This window comes from Setaria viridis, chromosome 5 (genome assembly GCF_005286985.2).
Source record: "Setaria viridis chromosome 5, Setaria_viridis_v4.0, whole genome shotgun sequence".
Taxonomy (NCBI): Eukaryota; Viridiplantae; Streptophyta; class Magnoliopsida; order Poales; family Poaceae; genus Setaria; species Setaria viridis.
This window is the reverse complement of record NC_048267.2, coordinates 23,751,290-23,772,054: the sequence shown is the minus strand read 5'-3', so window position 1 is coordinate 23,772,054 and position 20,765 is coordinate 23,751,290. Positions and strand designations below refer to the sequence as shown.

Below are 20,765 nucleotides of genomic sequence, written 5' to 3'. Positions count from 1 at the left end.
GCCGTTCCGTCCAGATCCGGGGCCTGCGACCGTTTCCCACCTTTGCCCTCCACCCTTGGTCCCGGGGTCGGATGCGCCCAACCCCTTGAGGGTGGAATGCGCCTGACCCCTTGAGGGTGGAACTCCGCCTCGCCCGACCCTTGGTCCCGGGGTCGGATGCGCCCGACCCCTTAGTCCCGGGGTCGGATGCGCCCGACCCCTTGAGGGTGGAACTCCGCCTCGCCCGACCCTTGGTCCCGGGGTCGGATGCGCCCGACCCCTTGGTCCCGGGGTCGGATGCGCCCGACCCCTTGAGGGTGGAACTCCGCCTCGCCCGACCCTTGGTCCTGGGGTCGGATGCGCCCGACCCCTTGAGGGTGGAACTCCGCCTCGCCCGACCCCGAGTGAAGCTCCACCTCGCCCGACCCTGAGTCCTGAGGTCGGGAGTGTCCGACCCCTGAGCGGAACGTTGGAGTAGTCCGAGGCGAAGTCGAATCCGACGTGTAGTCGAACTCGAACTGGTTGACTTTGAACGTCTCCTCCTCCTCCACTTCCAGGAGGAGGCTCCCGCCCGTCGAGAATGGCCACGGCAGCGCAGGTCTTGCAAATGAAAATTCTTGTTCAAAGTTCAAAAATGGTACGAACAAACGTATAATAACGTGACAGCAAGTAATGACCCGTAGCAACGCACGGGCATTTCTGCTAGTAACAAACAAAGGGTGTATGCACGATAAGTTTTGTTAAAAAGTCAAGGGACCGAAGCAAGCCAAAGAGCCAGCGCAGCCGGGTGATCCACCTACAGCAGAGGAAAGACCAAGTTTGGCCAAGCAGGGATGGCTGCAACCGAGGACTACGACGCCGAGGCCGCGCTGGCCTCGTTCCACGAGTCCCGAGCCGGCGTCCGCGGGCTCGTCGAGTCCGGCGTCACCGCCGTGCCTCCAATCTTCCTCACGGCCACCGCACCATCGCCGCAGTCCCCGGCGTCGACTACTACGGCGTTTGCGATCCCGGCCGTTGACCTCTCCCTCCCTCGCTCGGACACCGTGGCGCTCGTCCGCGCCGCGGCACGTTCGTGCGGCTTCTTCCACGGCATCAACCACGGCGTCCCGGCCGGCATCGTCGACTCCGCACTCTCCGCGGCCAGGGCGTTCCACGAGCAGCCCCGCGCCGCCCGCTCGGCGTTCTACTCCCTCGAGCCCGTCGAGGCCGTCGCCTACTCCACCATCCCCAACGCGCCACCGCGGCAGGAGGGCGCGCCTCTCCTCCCGTGGCGCGACTCCCTCCGCGTCCGCTTCGGCCCATGGGACGGGGAGCCCGACCTCGGCCGCCTCCCCGCGGCCTGCCGCGACACGCTGCGGGAGTATCAGCGCGCGCTGACGGGGTTCGGGAAGGAGATGGCCGGGCTGCTGTCCGAGGCGCTCGGTGTCGGGGTGGAGCGGCTGGAGCAGGCGATGCAGGTGGAAGGGTGGCTCATGGCGTGCCACTACTACCCGCCGTGCCCGGAGCCGGCGCGGGTGGTGGGCAGCCTTGAGCACACCGATCCCAGCTTGTTCACGGTGCTGGCGCAGGACTGGGTCGGCGGGCTGCAGGTCCGGCGCGACGACGGCACTGGTGGCGGTGGGGAGTGGGTGGACGTGGCGCCGGTGGCCGGCGCGCTTCTGGTCAACATCGGGGACGTGCTCAAGGTACTACCCCTCGTGTTCGTCTAGCAGTTAGAACTTAGAAGAGGACGTTAGATTATATTATCTCTGCAAGTAAACAATTATAAACAAGGTACAATAGTGGTGGACGGGGCGCCGGTGGCCGGCGCGCTCCTGGTCATTGGTCAACATCGGGGTACAACCCTCGCGTTCGTCCAGCAGTTAGAACTTAATGAGGTGAAGTTTATCCCGAGTCAAATGTTAACTAGGAGTATTAAATATAGGTTAATGACTAAAATAATTGCATAAATGAGGGATTAATTCGCGAGATGAATCCATTAAATCTAATTTAATTAGTCCAATTAGTCCAGGATTAGTCCAATTAGTCCAGGGAGAAGGACAGGGAGGTGCTGGCGCTTTGTGCTTGGCGATGGATTGCTGCTTGGTTGTCTGGCAGAAGAAAAAACAAGTGAAAAGCAGAACTATGATACATACACCATCAAATAACTAAAACATATCCGTGCGTGCCTTTGTTGAGACTTCAAATGAAAGTTGAAAATATGACAAAAATGATGTCAACAAACAAAAGTTGAAACTATGAAAGAATGATATCGTTAAATTAAAGGTGAAACTATAATAGAATTACATCAATAAATTGAAACATGGCGGTTATGAAAAACTATCATTAAAATATTTATATACTCCTATTAACTTGTGAAATAAAATCAATGTGCATTTATTTGGAATTTGGCATGCATGCAAAAATTAGACTATTTTTCATAAAGATATAGCTTTTCATTGTGACATCATCCTGCCTGTCTTGTCACCTTGGACTAAAGGTGAAGTTAACAAGATTTACCGGGGAACATTTAGGAAAGTTTAACAACAGGAAAAAGCGGCATGAGATCAACACAATCACAAATTCACATGAATTCCGTTTTCTCAAGTATCATTGCCACCTCATGAAGCCCTATAAAACCTCAAGCTCATAATTCCTTCCAAGTGTGCTGAATCAGCCATAGTCGGCCATACCATGCACGCCCCATGTGTGGTCGATACACACCGACTTGAACCAAAGAATTTTCGCTACCAGAGAAAATGCTATCTCCGCTGGTTTTTGGTGAGCCAGCGGTGATAAGTTATCACCTCCAGCTTCTTACATAATTCGGTGGTGATAACCAAAACCAGCGGTGATAATTTCCTATCACCGCTGGTTTGTATTACGAGCCGGCGGTGATAGGTATCACCCGCCGTTTCATTTAAAAATCCATTGGCAATAGGATGTGTGGACCTGAAATTAATATTCATTGCAATTTTGAGTCCGCCTCTACCTTATCCACCCACCCGGCTCTCTCCTCTGCTCCTCCAACCTTATCCACCCATCTGCCAGCCTCTTCTCGTCCCGTCTCTCCCACCCACCTGCCGGTCCCTTCTCCCCTCTCTCCACTTTTTCCTCCACCTGCTGGCCCTTCTCCTCCCCTCTCTCCACTTTCTCCTCCACCCGCTGCACCGGCCCTTCTCCTCCGAGGCACGAGGGTGCAGCGGCGGGAGCTCCGGGGCGCAGCAGTCGGAGCTCCGGGGGTGCAGCGATGGGAGCTCCGGGGAGTGCGGGGCAGTCAGAGCTCAGTGGCGGGAGCTCCGGGGGGCACGACGCTGGGAGTGGTGGGCCTACAGCAGCGGGAGCTCACCCGGAGCTCCCCGGCACGTCGCGCAGGATGTTGCTATGGCGACGGCGGATGAGTCGTGGGATGCAGGTCGTGTTAGCAGCCGCGGCCGATGGCGCTCGCGAACGGGATTTTTTTTTATTTTTTGAGATGCTTATGGTTTGCAATCTGTTGTTGTCAAGATTAGCGGATCAAGACTACGACTAGTAAATTTCTTTTATGCGCGTAAGGCTTCGGATGGTGGCGTGAGAGGACACGGGGTTAGACTGGTTCGGGCAAGGAAAGCCCTACGTCCAGTATGAGGAGCTGCTCGTGTTACTCACGCAAGGTCTGTAGTAGGGGTTACAAACGGGCGAAAGAGGGAGCTGGTCCCAAGTCTCTTGGGTGTGCACTGATGCTCGTTGAGAGAGTGTGTGGGTTCTGTTGGCTTGAGAGTCCCTCTCCTCTCGGGGCCCCTGGTTCTCCTTTTATAGTGCAAGGAGAGCTCAAGGGTTACAGGTGAGCCAGGTGTCAGGAGAAGTAAAAGAGATAAGCTAAGTAAAGTAAAGTACAAGGAGAAGGACCAAGTCCCCGGGTCGCCGCCTCCTGCTCCAGCCTTCGGCTCCTGTCAGCGTGGCCATCGGAGGAGGGCGGCTGTCGACGGATCTTGTCGCCGGTCCTCCGGGCGACTGTTGTCGCCGAACATGATGATGGTGTTTGGCTGCGGCAACTGTGCACGTTGGGGAAGACAGCTGACCCCTGTTGTCCTGCTTACGGCCCATGGAACACGGACGTCGCGTCTATGTCGCTGGATACGCCGGGCATGAGAACGGACGGCGCTCCCTCCTGTGCCGGGCGGCGCATGCCATGAGTGCCCTATGACGAATCAGGGGGAGCCACGGCCACTATAGCCTGTGCGGTCGTGGCTACAGTGCTCCGCCCGGGTACTTGTGGCGGGTCACGTCGAGGGGCGCGGGCGCCTTTCTGCGCGCCAGAGCTGCGGTGCATTTATGGCAAGATCGGCGGGGGGGCCACGAGATCCGCGCCCTCGTCTGTTGGTCTGCGCCCGAGGTGGATACTTGTCTTGTGGGCCCGGATGAGTCCGACCTCCTACGCCCAGGGTCGGGCGAGGCGGAGCCTTGCGGCGAGGGGTCGGGCGCACCCGACCCTGGGACTGTGGGTCGGGCAAGGCGGAGTTCCGCCATCGAGGGGTCGGGAGTGTCCGACCCTGGGACCCTGGGTCGGGCGAGACGGAGTGGGATGTTCCCTGCCCATGCTGGGTCGGCGGTAATCGTCATTATCGCAGTTGGGCCTAGGCCTTCATGATTGTTGTTTTAAGGGGCATTAGGAGGTCATTAATATATCCCCCCAACACAATCCGGCTGTGATAACCAAAGTCTTCACTATCGACCTTGATCTAACGGATCGCAAAACCGGCGGTGATGACGGTTATAGGGCCGGCAGTGATAGCCCAATCTGTAGTAGTGTTTTAGGTCATATTATACCGCTGTAACTTTTATGAACTAATTGATGTGATCGCTTGGATTTCAGGCTATATCTATTGGACTTGGTGTTTGTTCCTGTTGCAACGCACGGGCATATTTTCTAGTAATTCTAATTAGCATCAAACATGCTATGTGACTCAGGCTAAAATTTAGCTCAAGGATCCAAACACCTTCTTAGAAGAGGACGTTAGATTATATTATCTTTGCAAGTAAACTAGATACCAGGAAGCAGCTCGGACTACCTCAGGCCTCGTTTTGTTCTCTTGGAACCGCCCGAAATGATTTCTATTCCGCACGGATTGATTTGACATGGTTTAAAATTCGGTCTAATATAAAATAATCGTTTGGTTCGGATCGGAATAGAGCCGTCCTTGATTATATTCCAGCTCGTTTTGGTTATTCCGGCCTCTTCGCGACCCGGAATCAATACCCATGTCTTCATCTCTGGAACCAAACCCTACAGGATCAAGTGAATCCACTCATTCCCCTCTAGGAATGAATCCTCATGTCTTGATACAGTCGGATCTGCTCATTCCCCTCTAGGAATGAATCCCCGTGTCTTGATACAGCCGGATCCACTCATTCCCCTACAGGAATGAATACGTTCTATGATTCAATCCTGAACAACCGAACAAGACCTTATGCGGTTAGGCCACCGACACATGGATCCGGGTCTACCTAGTACCTATTAGTGACCCAAAGTTGCACCTCATTGGTCGGTTTTTTCTCTCGAACACGCAGGAGGGCTTCATATCATTATATTAAGAAGAAAAAAAGAATAAGAATCCTTACAACACACAAACACACACATCATTACAGAACCACGCCGACAAGCGCCCTTTCTACGGAAAAAACAGCCGACCTCGACCTAAACCTTCACTCAGTTGGCACTAGAGCAAGGAGGTGATTAACTCCTCGAGCTCCAGCCATACCCCACAAATGTAACTCCTCACTGGCGGACAACAAAGCTCACTGGTCGTCCATAATAGTAGTATATGGAGTTGTTGAAAGTGTGTTTTTGAAGATCATGATGTCATTTAGTTGTACTATAGTTAAATACCTCCTCTGATTCAAAATAACTGCAGTTTTACCCTCTTGTAAATATATTCAAAATCCACTTTCAAGTTTCAACCACTGAAGTGCTTTACATTTTCAAATCAAATTTTGCAATTGTCTTCTAGATGCACCAGGGGTTATTAGGGACCAGAGAGTCGTCAGGTCCTCTCCATTTTTATCAGGCAACACAAGAAGGCTGGTTGAACGCTATGTTTTGCATATGTATTTGTTGCTCTTAATCCTGTTGTGTCACAGGCAGATGGCAGAGTAGTGTAAAATTCAGCGTAAACTGCACATTAATTTAGCATGCAACCCAACAATATGAGTAGGTGGTCTAGGCAAGTATTTTTGTTGAAGTATACATTTCTACTTTGCTTTGTAATATATTGCAACAAAAAGTAAAAGCTAATGTTGTATTTCAGAGACTGCGTTATGTTCAAAATATCAATTATTTGTGACTGCAAGGAGTAACTGTTGTGCCTGCAAGCAGGTTGTTTCCAATGATGAATTAAAGAGCGTGGAGCACAGGGTGGTCATCAAATCCACACAAGATGCCAGGGTGTCGATCGCCCTCTTCATCAATCCTGCCAAGCGTGACAAGTCCGACCTCTTTGGGCCTCTCCCAGAACTGGTGACAGCAGAAAAGCCCGCACAGTACCGGAGTTTCACAGTGCCTGAGTTCATGAGTTCAAGGAGGGAATACGGCCATAGCAGATCGTCCATTGAACGGTTCAAGGTGAGCTCGAGTTAAATAGTCTGGAGGGATGACGATGAGTTTGATGGCGAAGCAACCATGCTTGCACTGTTGCACACGTACGTTAATTTGTCAGGATGATGTCTGGTTAATTTCCCTGCGCAATGCAGCGAAAAAGAATGAGAATTACTGGTTCGTTGCAAGTATTGTAATGATAGGAGATATCGAACACAAAGTACAAAATAATGATCTACCTTTTATAGATGAATTGACAAGAGCGTGATGCATAACGAAAGTACCTTAGGGTGAGATTGGCGACTTGTTACATCTAGTACTGTGTCACTCCTATGTACTACAATAGATCAACTCTACTAAGTACTACTACAGGGAAAGATCAAACATTATAAGCCAAGCAGCAGCTCAGCTCAGGCTCAGCACAAAATTAATCACATGATCATTACTAATACACAATTACATGCACGCAACATACATGGATGATCCTGGCTAACTGGTGCGCAAACGACAAATAGGTCGAAACCATAACATAACAATATTATTTACTCGCAAAAAACACAGCAAAAAGAAAACCGCTGCATAATTTGATTCCCTTCCTATTTTCCCCCCTACTCATTATAGTTTAGGCCATCAAACCAGTCAGCGATCTGGCAGCTGATGGCCGTCATCTACAACTATGCTGGGCAGCTCCTCAGGGCCAACCGACCTGCTGTTGGCCACCGCTGGCTCACCCCCACTCTCCAGGCTTTCATGCCGGACTGGGCGGAGCAGCAGACCCTGCAACCGCACCAAGTAGCTTTGCCCCACCGGCTGTGACCTCACATATCTAGTCGCTGAAGTTGCTGTTGTTACATCGCTGGCACTGGCAGATGGATGGTCTGGCTCGCTGGTCGACCGGAGATTGTTCAGCGCACTTAGATCCAGGTTGGGGAAGACAGAGCACCGGCACCGTGGGCACTTGACGTTCAGCCGGAGCCATTGGTCGATGCACTCCACATGGAAATTGTGTGCACATGGGAGTCCACGGACCTGCATTAACAGGATTGGATTGGACCCGTGAGCATATATCGCAACCAAATCGATTCATCTCCTTAAGGCTTTAAGAGCTGCTTATGACTATTGATGCATGAGGTAGACAGCGACTCTGCTTTACCTCATTGCCAACATGAAATTCTTCAAGGCAAATAGGACATTCACTGCAGTCCGTTGGAACAGCTTTCAGCCTGAATTTTGGAAGTTCTTGAATCAGTGCCTCAACTGCTTCTCTCTGCACAAAAAGAAAAGGACCCCTCAAAATTCAAAAGTGCATAATCCATCCAAGGAAAATTCGATTCTAACTTAATGCTAGCATACAAAATAGCAGATATAAGATGAGTTAATTGATACTATAATGATGTTCCATATGTGGAACTAGAATAGTTCCACTCTACATCCCTAGTACTACTAGAAGAGAGCACTAGAACATTCAGACATATACAGGCAAGGAATGCATCTCCAACTTCAGCATTGACTGGCACCAGATGTCTAGTCCAAAGAAAAAAAAATGCTGTTCCTCTCTTCACTGAAAATCCTATTAGGGTACTATTGAACAATGGTAAAAGTTTCCTAAACTTTTAGCCCTCTAGCACTTCTGATCTCTCTGTCCTATTACCAAATTTCTCTTTTTCTTCGTAGACAAACAGAATTCTTATTGCTAACAGTCAAGAAAAAAGCATAAATTTGCTAAGCTAGACCTATTCCATGAGCAAACCAACAACTAACAAGCTGCACAACCATTGGATCTACAGCTAAGCATATAGAAAATACTTTAGCGAACTTGTGCAAGATTACCAAAATAAACTCACCTGAGCTGCAGTTAAATAAAGACCCGGATGGTATGCTGTATCTTGGCCCACTCTCATTTCCAGGCCAACAGCCTCAAATGCCCAGTCAGGCACGCGGATCATATCAACCAAAACCTGCACGAATGAAAACCATATTAGAAATATACCATACCACCAGAATAAATACAGGAATAGATTGAAACAAAATAAACCTGTGCATTCAACCAAAACATTCAATCTTGCCCATGAAGAAAAACCAGTTTGGACATGGTAGAAAATTAAATCTAACATTTAGGTATAGCTACACCTATATCTGACTCATGAATTTGTAAATTTTAAAAATTCCCAATAAATTTCAAACAAGTTTAAGTATAATGATCAATAAAATATCATTGGGAGAATATATCATGAACTAAACATGAAAACACTAATAAAGATGCACAAAATGATTTGATACATTCAAACTGCTAATCTCAACAGCTCATTTTATATTCGTAAAAGGATGCATAGAAAATAGAGAGAAGCAGTACCCCATATTCAGAGACGGGAATTCCCTGCTGTGCCCTTTGTTGAAGTGCATGCCTTCGGTTTATCCACTACAAAACAAAAATCATAAATTCTCCATGAACTAGCATCTGCTCAAATGATCCTCAGAATAATCAAAGCCATACTAGTAACAAGTCAATAATATTATGCCTCCTTCCTATAAGTATACACTTCTATTAAATCACAGGAACATGCTTTTATTAGTATGTCATATTGCACACGAACAGTCAAATATAGAGTGAAAACTGAAAAAATGCACATGAACAGGTCAACCGCTTTAGTGTTTGATAGATGTGTACTTAGGTAGGGACATATAAGTGTGGATCCCTGGTGAAGTAGTGATATCACATATATCAAATACAGTTGTATGTTTGACCAGAAGTAGACACTCAGTATATCAAGATTAAAGACTTTATGCAAGAGGATCAGTAACACTTCATCCTTTTAAAGAATCCAATGAAGCATCCAAGCTCATAGCACACAGTTCAGACCAGTACAGTTATGCCCATTAGAATAGAACCCATCAGTGTCCCTTCTGAACTAATACTAATAATGAGGCACATAATCTTTATCCACATAGTAGCTCAATATTATTCTAGCTGATGAACAGCAGATGTGAATGTATCATGGATATAAACATTCTTTACAGTTTACGCGCACTGAACTTAAGCTAAACAATTTCAGTCCAAGTAAGATCAAGTCGCAATATGCATGCCCAATTCAATAAAGATGGGCAGCAGAACTAACTCCATTAACAGCATCACCATACTAAATAAACTATTATTTTTGTAGGAAGGGCATATGTAATACCACTGTTAGATAAGCATTTTCAAAATGTATATACGAACTTCATAGTAATACCTTTCCAACAGCAACACAAGCAATACAGGCGAGCCCACAGTAACTGAACAGCAGCCATATCAGGAAGCCCCATTTTTGTCCTTCCTCAGGCAACTACAGAGGAAATGTGCATTTAGTATAATTCACATATATAGTGATACAAATAATACCTATATCAAGAATATCAGAACTCACGCAGCTTCTTGCAGTGCTAAACCACAATGTTCCTATCACAGTCCAAACCCAAAGAAAGGGGTAGAGAAGGAGTACAAGAACTGAGAGGACAACTATTCTTCCACAAAAGCGAGCATATCTCTGTTGCCATCCGAGGTCTCTACAGTTTGAAACACAAAAATATACAAAAGAATTAACTGACAGCCATACTTCTGCAAAGTTCAGTTAGTCATTGGTTGTGGGGCGGACAAATAAGACAAAGCTTAGAAACTTAAAACAACTGTATGCGAATGAAAAACATAAAGTAGCAATTAATATGGTAGGAAAATGGAAGATCAAGAACCTCCCATGCACCTAGACAAATCGTAAATGGCTATGTGTTACATAATTACTTTGATGAAAAGAATACTGCAACTCAAATCTTAGAATCATGCATTTGAAAGTAATCGCCTGCATCACATAGAATATGCCATTAACAGGTTTCATTTCAATTTTCAAACAACACATATCAGAAAACTGAGATATCCGAATTTAGAATATTCCATTAGCTGATAGAAAGTCGAGAGTACTTCAGACAAAACAAAATTGAGATAGCTTAAGGAGCACAATACTTTTATCGATTCTAAATAGCCTGACCATAAGTTAGAGTGTCATCCACTGGATCTGCAGACTATTCAGAGAGATATGACCATGTGAGCAACAGACTATCCTAGTGATAAATCGCACAGAACCGAGGGTATCTATCTAGCTTTATGCATCTCCGTAATCTTGTTTCCACTAAGAGTTTCTAAAGGACTAACGGTTTGATTAGTTTAAACCAAGACAGGATCAAGGTTGCAATCAAGGTCTGTCTGTGATTCGCATTGGTGAGGTCATCAAGAACAACAATTTTCTTGCCTTGTTAGCTTTTTCAGTGGCTGGCAAAGCAGTGAGACCATAATGCTCAACTACGGCTTTGGGCGACCAAAGAAGAGCACAAGTGAATGCAACATGCTAAATTGCGTGACAAAATTAGTTTGTATTCCAATACTTTCTCAAATTAAGAAAAGAGTCCAAAGCGTTGGGGGAGTAGGTTTAAAATGACTCACAATCCCATCCCTGCAGCAAGACCATTATCGAGAAACATCAGCAGACGGAAGATGAAGACAGTGGTGTAGTCCACCTGTGGAAAGCAGGCAGTAGAAACAATGAACGAAAATAGAATCAATCCACACATGAGTAGTAAAAACTGAGATACTAATCCTTCAAGTAGAATGAAAAAAAGAAACACTGGGGCAGGACAGGAATCTGACCACTATCCAAATATGGAGTGGATGGGCACATAGGCGATACCTCTTCCAATTTATGGAGACGATGATTCTAAACATGTATTGGATGATTATTAAGGAATAGCATAAGCAACGAAATAAAAAATTGGATGAAGTTGGTCAGGGAATTAGTGGGTGAAGTAGGATACACGCTAGTGGCGAGCATGGAGAGGAAGAACCCGTCGTACCTGCAATCAATCGCAAACCCAGTCTCTCAAATCAGCCAACCGCACTAACTGTCCAACTAACTAGCTAGGGTTGATTTGACAGGGATCTCCAAATTAAAAGAGGGAACGAATTAGAGAAGAAGCGGAGAGACGAGAGGGGTGAGACGCACCACTTGAAATCGACGCCCCGCATCGCCATGGTCTTCTTACTCTTGTTCTGAAGCACCGGAGTGGAAGAACTGAAAAAAAAAAAGGTTTTTAGCTGAAATTGGCGATCAAAATTGAACAAATCAAAAGAGCCCATCCACTTGCTCTTCGAATTTGTCAATACAACGACCGCAATCGGCTCAATCGAAGCCAGATTCCTTAATGGCCACTGATGGGATCGAGCTGAGGCTGACAGCGTCACGCTGCTGACCTGAGGGGGTTTGTCTTCCCGCAGGCGGGAAGCAGGGCAGCTGACGCGCTTCCCCTCCCCCGAAGCGGGTTCTCTGCGGCGCGAGCCCGCTGCCTACGACGCGCTCGCGGCCCCAACGCAGGCTTGCCGCGGGCGAGCTCACTGCCCCAGCGGGGGCTTGCCGCCGCCGGCGTCGCAGGCTCGCCGCCCCGATGCGCTCGACGCCCTACGCGTGGAGAGGGGGAGACGAGGAGGCAAGTGGGCTTTAGATCCGGTGGTGGTGGTTCTGCTCGTCGGCGTTGGGGTGAGCTCCTCGCCGCCGCAGCAGCATCAGTAGCGCCAGCATCTCATCGCAGCGCCCACGGAAGGGAAGGGAAAGGAACGGAATCGAAAGAGGACAGGCAGCAAGCGCTCCCGCAGGCCGCAACAGGTTGGTGGGCGAACCGAGCGGCTTTCACTTACCTCGCTGACGCCCGGAGCCCCCACATGTGGATCCCACCTGTCGGTGCGTTAACATCAGTCATCTGCCTCTCCCAGATTTTGATTTCTACGAAAATTCATACTAGTAGAATTTTTCACCAAAGAACTCATACTATAGGCTTACAGAGCTTTTAAAAATGAATCCTCCATCTTAAAAAACTTGGACGTTAATCTATGAAGGGTTTCAATATCAAAATGAAATGATAATTTCAGTAGTGTATGATATGTTGGGATCACCATCTGGTTGAATTATTTGGGAGTCACGGAGAATCAAAGAGTCTTTCTTACTGTGATTTACAAAAGTGGACACGTTACGAAATGTGTAGCTAACAAACTTGCCTTGGAGAACGATTCTAGTACTCCAAGGCCTCCAGGTGCTCCCGTACTCCTGGCTAACTTCATCCGTTGGAGTAAATATGGACGGCCAAGATCTGGCCAGTCCAATTGCTTTGGAAACTTTTAGATAGGCCCTCTGGTGGAGACGTTACATTTCTTGGTTAGCCCCCTGAAGTAGCATAGTATACTTTCTGATTGCAGGTCCTCTCCCTGACTCCCTACCGAGTCTGTTCACCTTCCGGACTTTCTCTCGTCAGCTGCTAGGGGAACGACTACTTCCACCGGAGCTGGAGCCAAATCTGTGAGAAATTCCACCACATTTTCAGCCTCTTCACCGTCTACTCCACGGCCTTCCTGTTCGCTTGCTTGCTTGCTCTCGATTGTAGCCTCCCAACTAGCTACGACAATCAGGGAAGCAGGTTCGCCCTTCCCGGATCTTCGCCGGCCCTGCTCAGGTGATGATCCTCCACCAAGTGTGCCTTCTCCATTCCCTTGCCTTCATGTTAGGGAGCACGATTAGGGATTTTTGGGCAGAAAGATGGGGAATGGGAGGGGGAGGAATGGATGGTGGGACTGCGGGAGTGAGAGGGGAAACTACCGTGGTGGCACCGCCTCCAGTTGGCTGTGGAGGAGGAGATCGGCTGCCGGTGCCCAAAATCGCCTTCCATTGAGACGGACAACAGCTTCAGTGGACTTGAAATGAGAAGGAGAAAGAATTTAGGGGTCTTTCACTAAATGCACCATGGAACTGGACTTAGTTGATAATGGTGGGATTTATTCAGGCGGGTTATTTACAAATTGTACGCTTGTGTAAGTATCATCCAGATCCTACACGTCCATATTCAACCTGAAGGCTGATATCGAGTTTCGGGAGTACGGGAGCATAGGAAGGCTGCGGAGTACTAGAATTGTTCTCAGTTGCCTAGGGTATGTTACCGAATACTCCGATCTGTGAGATAACACAAACTGAATTTAGGTGGTGTTTGGTTCAGCATAATGAGTAGTCACGATAGCGCAATATTAGTCCCCCTCTCTATGTTGTAAGTATTTCATAAACTTTATAAATATCCACTAAGCACTATGTGGAGTAAATATCCTCTAAGCGCTATGGGGAACTCCCCCACAGTCTTTCTTATAACATAATAAATTAAGAAAAGATTATTTTTGACCATCAAACTATTGCCTCCATTTGAGTTTGGTCTTCCAATTCCAAAATCAGGAATTTTTTACCACCGAACTGTCAAAACCGTTCATAATTGACCATTGCTGATGTGGACGACACATGGCAGTGAGTCCACATGTTAGGTGTTTTTTCTTTGTTCTCTCCTCTTTTTCTCTCCATTCATAATTGACCATTGCTGATGTGGACGACACATGGCAGTGAGTCCACATGTTAGGTGCTTTTTCTTTGTTCTCTTCTCTTTTTCTCTTTCTTCTCTTCCTTCTCTTTTCCGCTCCGCCGCTGGCAGCAGCACCTCCGAGCACACTGTTGAGGCGACAGGCAGCAGCGGCGGTCCTGCGCAGAGGTGGACGGCAGCGGTGGCCCCGCAGGGAAGGCCGGCTGCGGCCGTAGCTCGGCGTGAGTGGAGTGGGTAGCGGCAGCTCGACATGGGGGTGGACGGCGGCGGCGGCTAGGCGCTATTCACGAAAAGGGTTTCGCATGGCACCCCCACCTTTCAGCCCATGTAATGGTCCATGTAAAGGTCGGAAGGCTTAGTTGCAAATTTTGTACCTACCAGAGGCTTAGGGGCTAATTGCCACCCCATCCTCTTCTATATTGAGGAGGGGACTCACCTTGGGCACTCCACGCTCCCTTTAAGTTGTGACTTCATTTCTCTTTTATATCTCTCTTCTCCTGTTTGGCGGAGTCAAACCTCCAACATTTGGCACCCCGCCGCGTGTTTGACTGAAAAAATATAATATTGAAAAGAGAGATATAATTTAAGAGGAACGAGAAATAACTTCAGAGAGTGATCCCACGACTTCGCTTCTCTTCATCCGTGACTTCGTTTGCGACTTCATTTGGCTCGTCATCGGTCAACTTGGCCAACGTGGAGCGTGCCAACTTTGTTCGTGGTCTGCGTGTCCAGTTTCGCCCCAACATCAACATCAGCCCAACAGCTTCGCTAGCTTGTTTTTTTCTTCGGTGGGCACACTGTTGACGCTCGTTATTGACACACTTTTAATGTTATTTAACTAGTATTTTCATACTTAATCTTATACTAACCTGCCAGTTGGCACCTGAAATAACCCCATTATTGCATATGTGTTGTATTTTGGAGTATATTGCATTATAATAGGAAATACGACATAATCAAGGGGTTTGAATAAAGAGCTTAATGGATATTTGGACATGGGTTGTCGAGGGAAGCCAGCACGAAGAAGGAAAGGACTAGAAGGGCTAGGAGGACCCAGGCCAATCGGCCTGGGACCCTCTGGGCTAATCGGCCTGGCCAATTTCAGGGCCTGGTCGACCTCCCGTTTCTTCAGCGTGAAGTCTACGATGATCTCTAGGGTTTTTTCACCGACATTGACCAGGAGTTGCCGCTTATGGGAGACTATAAATACCCCCTCATGGACTTCAAGGAAGAGCAGGAGAGAAAGAAGAAAGAGAGAGAGGAGAAAATACCACGCAAACACCATCCACCGCCACCAAAAGGAGGAAGGAACCTCCCAAGCCAATCGGCTTGGAGGTGCCCAGGCTGATCGACCTAGGGCTTTTCTGCCCCCGTTCGTCGTCGCCTTCTGTCCAGCTTGATGAGGACATCACTATCAACGATACATCCACGCCGACACAAGTATTAGTTTCTGGTCCTATTACTCGCGCCCATGCTCGTCAACTTAATGATAAGTTCCTGTCTATCATATTTAGATCATGGAGACGCGTGCACTCTTGTTTTGGTTAGGAACCAGGGGGAAGACCAAAAGAGAAAAGGATTCGCGCAGGCTGGATTTAGACTGCAGGACAACACCAACTTGAGATGGTCACCACGGTCGTATACGGACTCGGATTGGGGCATTCAAGTACTTCATGGAATCCTTATGAAGTCTATTTTCATATGGATCTGGACTCAAGTCTATACCTGTTCTGAGGCAGCCGCAATGACCGAATTACTACCGAGAGATTTTTTGTCCAAAGGTGCTGCATCGCCTTATTTTGGCCCAATGGACCGTGTATCAAGTCAGGTCCATTAGGGATGTGTCCTAGTGTTGGAGCACAACCCTAACACTCTGGTGGTCATCCTCTTACCTTCATATACCCCTTAGCCGCCACCAAGAACGGTTGGGTATTGTTTAGATTAAGTTTAGCTTCTGCTACTTGCTTGTAAGTGCACGTGCTGGATCAGCCACCTGTCTTCTTATCTTCGAAAACCCACCATTTTTGAGGTTGAGTTTGAAACCTTCATCTACATCTAGTAAATTCAGTACTTGTTATACTTGTTCTTGCTAGTTCTTTGATTGCTTGCAGGACGAGTGCCCTAGTGGCCGGGTGACGCGCTCCACAATATCGCGGCAACCATTGGAGGTAGTGTATCGGTTGCTAAGGCACATCGTCCTTGGAAGGTTGTAGTCAAGCCATGAACGTCATCTCCATCCACCAATCGAGTTATCCCACACCCTCTCATCGAAAGATCGAGAATCAACCCTAGCGGGTTCTTATCAGTTGGTAATCCGAGCAAGGTTTATCGGTGAGAGACTTCCAATCCTTTGCTGTTTTAATTTTTCCTATAGTCCAGAAAAGCTCCAAAAAATAGTAGATTAGTTTAGCCACAATCCTAGAAACCCTTTGAGCCTTTGCTAGCATTGCTTAGTTAGGGCTTATTGAGTTTTCGGTTGCATCGATTGTGTCGAGTTGCTAGTCTTAGTTTTAGTCCTTTAGAGTTTCGAGTTCTTGTCACGTTCTAGTCATAGCCGTGTGCTACCATATAAACCTTGTATTGGCTGAATCCGAATATATCCTTGTGTTCAAGTCCGAGTAGGAATATGAGTTTGTTTGAGACCGAATCCCACGTGGTGTTGAGTTCGAGTTGGAATCGATTTTGAGTCCGAATTGACAGCTGCCTTGTTACTGTTTTGAGTCCGAATCTGAGTACATCTTTATGCAACAGTAGTCCTACCTATACTCAAACTCTCCACGTCCTGCATATATACATTTTGGTTCGGTTTACTCTAGAGAGAGAGAGAGAGTATCTTTTTTTTTACCGGAATACCCCTGTCCTTTCGGAAAAAGTATGTGTAGTGTGTGACTCTTGTGAAGTCTTTTTGTTCATATAATCAGATTTGAGGATCCCCTGGAAAAAAATAGAAAAAAACAGAAAAAAGAAGAAAAGAAAGAAAGAAACATGAAGAAAAGGGGTTGTTCTTTGTGCTTCTCTATTTTTTTCCGGTGGTGTGTTGTGACTTCTTTTGTGTCCAGACTGGCATCTCTAGCACGGTCTAGGTTAGGACCAGCACAGTACCACCGTTGAATGATTATTCAGCTTACTTTGGTGACTAACGTGGTGCTAGTACTTCCTTGCTTCAGCCCACCTACAGCTCCACATATTTCGACTACAGCTTGACAAGTCTTGTTGTTGCGGTATCGATACACTTCATTCGACGGTTGCAAACTTGTTGGTTGCTGTTCCCTCCTGTTGAGCAAGGTAAGAATTAGTAAGAGCTTGTCTAACAGGTTGAGAGTGAGCGCCTTGCAGTAGCTACATCCTAATAGTTGTAGGGTTTTTATTTCTTCACTTGTTTTCTTGTTGCCGTTGTTTGTCTAACTATGATAGAATCAAATGATAGTCAGAATATGCCACATTCTCCCCGCACCAAGGGCATCATACAACATTTTGAAAAGCTAGAGAATGGGCATGTGGAAGGGCTTGATGATGATTTGCAGGTGACAAATGAGAAGATTGGGCAGTTGGAGGCCACACAGCTTGCCACAACACCAAGCTTACAGGGCTGGAGACGTCGGTCGCTCGTATTGACAAAAGTCTTGCTGCTATTTTGAGGCGCTTTGATGAGATGCATGCCAAAACCACTAATGGGCATGATGGAGATAACAAGAAGGATGACTGTGTCGAGGACAATTGGGATGCTGATACTGAACAAGATGACCAAGTGCTCATGATCGCCGACGGCTACGTAATAATCGAAGAGGTATGGGTGCTTACCGACGACGCAAGGTACATAATAATGATGATGCTTTCAGTAAGATAAAATTTAAGATACATCTTTTTGATGGTAAATATGATCCTAATGCATACATTACTTGGGAAATTGCTGTTAATCAAAAGTTTGCATGTTATGAATTTCCTGAAAATACACGTGTTAGGGCTGCTACTAGTGAGTTTACTAGTTTTGCTTCTGTTTGGTGGATAGGACATGGCAAGAAAAATCCTAATAACATGCCACAAACATGGGATGCTTTGAAACATGTCATGCAAGCTAGATTTGTTCCTTCTTACTATGCACGTGATCTGTTAAATAGGTTGCAACAATTGAGACAGGGTGCTAAAAGTGTAGAAGAATATCATCAGAAGTTACAAATGGGTATGCTGCATTGTAGCTTAGAGGAGGATGAGAAACCTGCTATGGCTAGATTTTTGGATGGTTTAAACCGTGAAATTCAGGACATCCTTGCTTATAAAGATTATACTAACATAACCCATTTGTTTCATCTTGCTTGTAAAGCTGAAAGGGAAGTGCAGGGGCGACATGCTAGTTCCAAGACTAATATTTCTGCAGGAAAATCTACATCATGGCAGCCACACATGACTACCTCTTTGATCGGACGTGCACCTCCGCCCTCTCCCTCCTCGAGTCGGTCGGCACCACCACCTCCGTCCAGCGACAAGCAATGTGCTCCTCCCACAAATTCAGTAATCAAGACTGTCCAGAAACCAGTCACTAGTACCTCTTCGGTTGCATCCACAGGTAGAACAAGAGATGTTCAGTGCCATCGATGCAAGGGGTTTGGACACGTGCAGCATGACTGTCCTAGCAAGCGTGTTTTGGTGGTCAAAAAAGATGGTGGGTATTCCTCTGCTAGTAATTTTGATGAAGATACACTCGCTTTGCTTGCTGCTGACCATGCAAGTAGTGAGGAACAACCAGTGTAGCGGATTGGTGCAGAGGATGCAGATCATTATGAGAGCCTTATTGTGCAGCGTGTGCTTAGTGCACAAATGGAGAAGGTGGAGAAAAATCAGCGGCATACACTATTTCAAACAAAGTGTGTCATTAAAGAGTGTTTGTGCCGTTTGGTCATTGATGGAGGTAGCTGCAATAACTTGGCTAGCAGCAATATGGTGGAGAAGCTTGCACTTACAACCAAACTGCACCCCCATCCATATCACATTCGATGGCTCAAGGTTAAGGTAACGAGACTGGTGTGAATTAATTTTGCTATTGGATCATACCATGACGTTGTTGAATGTGATGTTGTGCCTATAGAAGTTTGTCATATTCTGCTAGGTAGACCATGGCAATTTGATACGGATTGTATGCATCAGGGTAGATCAAATTAGTATTCTCTCATACACCATGATAAGAAAATTATTTTGCTTCCTATGTCGCCTATAGCTATTGTGCATGATGATGTTGCTAAAGCTACAAAAACTAAAACTGATAGCGATAAAAATACCAAATCTGTTAGTAGTAAAAAAGATGAGATAAGATTGAAAGGATATTGCTTGCTTGCTACTAAATCTGATATTAATGAACTGGTTGCTTCCACTTCTGTTGCCTATGCTTTGGTATGCAAGGATGCTTTGATTTCAATTTATGATATGCAACATTGTTTGCCCCCTGCTGTTGCTAACATTTTGCAGGAGTATTCTGATGTGTTTCCAAGTGAGATACCAACGGGGCTGTCACCAATACGAGGGATTGAGCACCAAATTGACCTTATTCCTGGTGCATCTTTACCAAATTGTGTGCCATACAGAACAAATCCGGAGGAAATGAAAGAAATTCAGTGACAAGTGCAAGAACTACTTGACAAAGGTTATCTGCATGAGTCCCTTAGTCCTTGTGTTGTTTCGGTTATTTTAGTACCTAAGAAAGATGGAACATGGCATATGTGTGTTGATTGTAGAGCTATTAATAATATCACCATTCGGTATCGACACCCTATTCCATGTTTGGATGATATGCTTGATGAACTGAGTGGTGCTGTTGTGTTTTTCAAAGTTGATTTGCGTAGTGGGTACCACCAGATTCGTATGAAATTGGGAGATGAATGGAAAATTGCTTTCAAAACTAAATTTGGTTTATATGAGTAGTTAGTCATGCCTTTTGGGTTAACTAATGCACCTAGTATTTTAATGGGATTAATGAACAAGGTTCTGCGTGCTTTTATTGGATGATATATTGATTTACAGCAAATCTATGGATGAACATCTTGATCACTTACGTGCTATTTTTAATGCTTTACGAGATGCACGTTTATTTTGTAACCTTGAGAACTGCACCTTTTGCACCGATCGAGTGTCTTTTCTTGGCTATGTTGTGACTCCACAGGGAATTGAGGTTGATCAAGCTAAAGTAGAAGCTATACAGGGATGACCTATACCAAAGACTATCACACAAGTGCGGAGTTTCCTAGGACTTCCTGGTTTCTACCGCTATTTTGTGAAGGACTTCAGCACCATTGCTGCTGTCGACCATACATTCCCGAGCCCACCAGAAGATCTGTACGAACCCACTCAAGGGTACGTACTCGAGACATATCAGGACATGAAGACTACACTATTGGGCAACATAGACTACAGGGAACTCCTGAAGGACTAGTCGGAATACAAGGAAACTACTCTGCTGAGTTAGAGTAGGACTCTGTAGTCGTATCCGACTAGTGCTCTTGTATTAAAGATTACCCTGTAACCTTGCTCCCCCAATATATAAGGGCGGGCAGGGACCCCCTCAAGACAAGTTCAATCGAATACAAGCATACAATACACATGACGTAGGGTATTACGCGATCTAGCGACCCGAACCTGTCTAAATCGTGTTACTGCATCACCATTGACTCCTTGATTTTGGCGACACCCACCAACCAAAACACTATCTCAGGTACTCCCTTGATAGGTTGCCGAGTTAAAACATCGACAGCTGGCGCACCAGGTACGGAAAGTCGCCAAAATTCTATGCGCGAGATCAATGGCTCCAGTCATCATT

General features: G+C 46.6%; 3 protein-coding genes across 3 annotated transcripts; 2 read left to right on the top strand and 1 right to left on the bottom strand.

The window, feature by feature from the left end:
- Positions 1 to 734: 734 nt before the first annotated feature.
- On the top strand, positions 735 to 6,785 carry LOC117857212 (1-aminocyclopropane-1-carboxylate oxidase homolog 6). Its single transcript, XM_034739733.2, has 2 exons — positions 735 to 1,664; positions 6,314 to 6,785. The coding sequence occupies exons 1-2, from the start codon at positions 813 to 815 to the stop codon at positions 6,572 to 6,574; spliced, it is 1,113 nt and encodes a 370-aa protein (XP_034595624.1). The 5' UTR covers positions 735 to 812; the 3' UTR covers positions 6,575 to 6,785.
- A 163-nt stretch (positions 6,786 to 6,948) lies between these two features.
- LOC117857211 (E3 ubiquitin-protein ligase SIS3) lies at positions 6,949 to 12,215 on the bottom strand. The gene is made up of 11 exons (XM_034739732.2): positions 11,808 to 12,215; positions 11,560 to 11,628; positions 11,372 to 11,410; positions 11,208 to 11,274; positions 11,004 to 11,077; positions 9,937 to 10,075; positions 9,763 to 9,855; positions 8,886 to 8,951; positions 8,377 to 8,490; positions 7,686 to 7,799; positions 6,949 to 7,561 (listed from the first exon to the last, which is right to left on the bottom strand). The coding sequence occupies exons 2-11, from the start codon at positions 11,586 to 11,588 to the stop codon at positions 7,172 to 7,174; spliced, it is 1,125 nt and encodes a 374-aa protein (XP_034595623.1). The 5' UTR covers positions 11,589 to 11,628; positions 11,808 to 12,215; the 3' UTR covers positions 6,949 to 7,171.
- A 561-nt stretch (positions 12,216 to 12,776) lies between these two features.
- On the top strand, positions 12,777 to 20,516 carry LOC117857210 (uncharacterized). Its single transcript, XM_072293537.1, has one exon. It carries the CDS (start codon positions 17,750 to 17,752, stop codon positions 18,707 to 18,709), a length of 960 nt encoding a protein of 319 aa, XP_072149638.1. The 5' UTR covers positions 12,777 to 17,749; the 3' UTR covers positions 18,710 to 20,516.
- The last annotated feature ends 249 nt before the right edge of the window (positions 20,517 to 20,765 follow it).